Below are 3930 nucleotides of genomic sequence, written 5' to 3'. Positions count from 1 at the left end.
AAGCCACAGTTGCCATCATCAACAAAGGCAGATCGTCTTGCCTTATCATTATGCCTTTAGTGAGACGGTTAATCTGGCAATCCGTTGTTTGTAATTTTATCATCAAAGCTGAACACATTTCTGGCCATTGTAATGTTATTGCTGACGCGCTGTCTCGATTTCGGTTTCAGACTTTCAGACGAATCTGCCCGTTAGCCAAGCCGGACCCAGTACCCTGCCCTCCCCTAGCAGCAATAATTCTGGATTAAACGATCTGCTCAAATCGGCTAGGAGATATATGTCTAAAGGTGTCGCCCCCTCAACTTTCAAAGCTTACACGTCCGCATGGTCAGCTTTTTCTATGTTCTGTTTAGCCTTCCAAATTCCAGTATTTCCCATCTTTCCCGACTCCTCGCAGGCATTCAATTCTATGCAAAAATAAATAATCCTAATTTTACAAGTCTCTTCTCCGAAACTTCCATTCGTTTACTCCTTAAAGGCTTAGCTAAATCCTCTATTAAACAGATCGATAAACGTCTACCCATTACTCTGCCGTTGTTGCATAAATTCATAAATTCCGTCGGCAACGGTCTCTTTTCCTTTTACATCAATATCTTGCTAGAAGCAGTGTTTCTAGCTGCTTTTTACGGCTTCATGCGTCCAGGCGAATTCTCTTCAGATACTAATACTTTCGATCCTTCTCGCGGTATTTCCTTTTCTGATATCCATTTCTCTCCTAATTGCTTTACTCTAATTCTTAAGCATTCAAAAACCGACGCTCAAAGCTCCGGCGTCACCTTATCTTTCCCTAAAATCAATAACAATTTTTGCCCATTTACATCCATGGTTAAATTTCTTAAAATCCGCACTAAAACTTCTAATGTTGCCCCTCTCTTTATCTTACCTAACGGTGCACCTCTTTCAAAAGGCTGGTTCAGAACCCATTTAAACTCTGTCGTTAAAAGCTGCAGTCTATCCCCCTCTCTCTACAACGGCCACTCATTCAGAAGTGGGGCAGCTACCACAGCAGCTGAACGAGGAATCCCCACGTCAGCCATCAAGATTCTGGGTAGATGGTCTTCCTCGGCCTTCGAATCATACATAAGACCAGATTCTAACACCATTCTTCAAGCTCAGCAAGCTCTACAGTAACTATAAGGTAAATTTCTATGCAACTACTGGTGGTGGTGTCGTTATTTATTCATCCCATTATATTACTCTAGCCAGCACTCCTCAACGACTCTCTAGTCATCTAATGTGTGGCCTAGCGGCTCTGTTCAATGTGGCCTCGTCTCTATGTGGCTGTAGCAGCCGTTGTGCCTTCGTTACATGTTCGATTAAATAAATAAATGAATAAATTAAAATAAATAAATAAATTCATATATTTAATGCAATATTCATGTTATATGTGGTCTACTGTGACCGTGTAGCCTAATGTGGCCTTGTCTCGTGGTCTTGTGGCCTTAATGGCATGGTTAAATGTGGCCTAGTGGCTTTTGTCTCGTTGGCCTCATTCAGTGTGGCTTAGTAGCCTTGTGGCCCAGCAAAAAAACAAAAACAAAAAAAACCTTTACTTTTGCCAAAGCGGCTGTTCAAATGGTCCAATTGTCTCTGTGTTTGTCCATGTGGTCCAATGCGGCCAAAGGACATTCTGACTCTCTTCAGTGCTATTCTGCATTAATAGCTCATAGATGTACTGTCAAATTTGGCTACTGTCATACTGGCTTCATATATTCTTTCTGAAATTGACTACTTTAAAATGTGGAAAAAAGATATATATATATATATATATATATATATATATATATATATATATATATATATATATATATATATATATATATATATATATATATATATATATATATATAAATTACATCCTCATAAGATGTTAAAAAAGTAGGCCTATCTGCCAAAATTTAATTTAAAAAATGTATCATGGGGTCATACATAATTTTGCAGCATTTGTAGGTTGTAACTTCACATATTGACACAAAGACACAATCACCAGCCTCACTGCTCATGGCAACGATTCTATAAATAGTTGTTGTTGTTTTTTCAGAGGGGTAATGACAATTATAATATAAGCCACACATTACAAGGCAAAAACAAGTCGTACTGTTTGGTCTAATCATTATTGGAAGGAACTCAAAATACTGAACACTGATAAAGCTGGTAGTTACTTCACATATATATATATATATATATATATATATATATATATATATATATATATATATATATATATATATATATATTTTACAAACAAACAAAAACAAGCAAAAAAAAACCATTATTTTTACACAAAGTGGTAAGGTGATATGTATAAGACTGTAATTAGAAATATCTATTTGTTATTATGTTTGCAGATTTTGGGTACAGTAACCAATGGACAACCTGACATTCACAAACAGCATTCTTCTCGTGGAGGGATTGAAAGTTACACCTCAGTCATCTCAGCCTGTTTTCATTCTTCTTCTCTTGGCTTATGTTTTTACAATGATATCAAACATCGGACTTCTATTTTTGATCTCAACAGAGAAGAATCTGCATGATCCAATGCATTTTCTGTTCTGCAACTTGCCACTGAATGATATAATGGGGACAACTGTCATTATGCCACGCTTGCTGCAGGACATTTTAAGGGAACCATCAGAGCGCTATATATCATATGCTGAGTGTGTTATTCAAGCTTATTTTGTGCATGTATTTACAGTGGCATGCCACTATGTGCTGATGATCATGGCCTATGACAGATATGTGGCTATATGTAATCCACTACGATACACAACTATAATGACCAATAAAATGGTTATTAAACTATCAGCATTAGCTTGGGGCCTGGCCCTTCTCTTAGTCACTATTATGATAGGACTCACTCTGCGTCTATCTCACTGTAGGTATAAAATTGAAAACCCTTTCTGTGACAATGCCTCACTGTTTAAACTGTCCTGTGAAAATGTGCTCATAAATAATGTGTTTGGACTTGTTTATACTATCATTGTACTATGTCTGTCTTTACTGTGTATATTCTTAACTTATATCAAGATTGCTACTGTATGTGTAACCAGCAAAAACAAAGCACTCAACAGCAAAGCTATAAAAACCTGCAGTACTCATTTAGCTGTTTATTTAGTCATGGTCATTTCTGGCTTCACTTTTATTTTACTTCATCGTTTTCCTGAATACTCTGACAGCAGGAAACTAGCTAGTATAATGTTTCACATTGTACCACCAGGATTAAATCCTTTAGTATATGGTTTACAAACCAAAGAGATAAGACAAAAGATTGTAAAAAATTGGTGGAGAAAAAAGTGAATTGTATCTTCATAACATAGTCAATATTATTTTAAAGGATTTTGTGTATGTAAAAATAATATTTAGCTAAGAACAACTGTAGTAATGTAAGATGCAAAAACTATAATTTTGTCAAATCCTTTTCAGTATTTATCAGTGTTTGTATAGAAATTGTTGACTTAAAATGTAAACTTATTAAAATTAAATTGTAAGCATATCTTACCTGGACAAAAGAAAATAAATGAAAAGGATGAAAGAAAGAAAGAAAGAAAGAAAGAAAGAAAGAAAGAAAGAAAGAAAGAAAGAAAGAAAGAAAGAAAGAAAGAAAGAAAGAAAGAAAGAAAGAAAGAAAAGAGTACATTCATTTAGGCTGATTCCAATCATAATAATATAATAATAATAATCTTTATTTATAAAGCATTTTTAAAACTAACAGTACAACATGCTTTACAACAATCAAATACAAGTTATAAAATAACGATTTTTAAAAAAATTCAACCAGTTAAAACATGAAGGCTGGTAAACAACACATATTTGAGAAATACAAGTAATTGTATTCTTCAAATAAAATCAGGGAAGGCTCTTCGACAGAAGCATGTTTGGACGATGGCAGTGAGAAGCCAGTGGGGGTGCATCACGGTCCTTGTCTGAAGC

At 35.1% G+C, this 3930-nt stretch overlaps 1 protein-coding gene across 1 annotated transcript; it reads left to right on the top strand.

Moving 5' to 3' along the window:
- Positions 1-2367: 2367 nt before the first annotated feature.
- On the top strand, positions 2368-3297 carry LOC137046245 (olfactory receptor 8G17-like). Its single transcript, XM_067423376.1, has one exon. It carries the CDS (start codon positions 2368-2370, stop codon positions 3295-3297), a length of 930 nt encoding a protein of 309 aa, XP_067279477.1.
- The last annotated feature ends 633 nt before the right edge of the window (positions 3298-3930 follow it).

This window comes from Pseudorasbora parva, chromosome 18, assembly GCF_024679245.1.
Source record: "Pseudorasbora parva isolate DD20220531a chromosome 18, ASM2467924v1, whole genome shotgun sequence".
Lineage (NCBI taxonomy): Eukaryota > Metazoa > Chordata > Actinopteri > Cypriniformes > Gobionidae > Pseudorasbora > Pseudorasbora parva.
The sequence above is the reverse complement of the archived record's forward strand: the minus strand, read 5'-3'. Positions and strand labels throughout refer to the sequence as shown.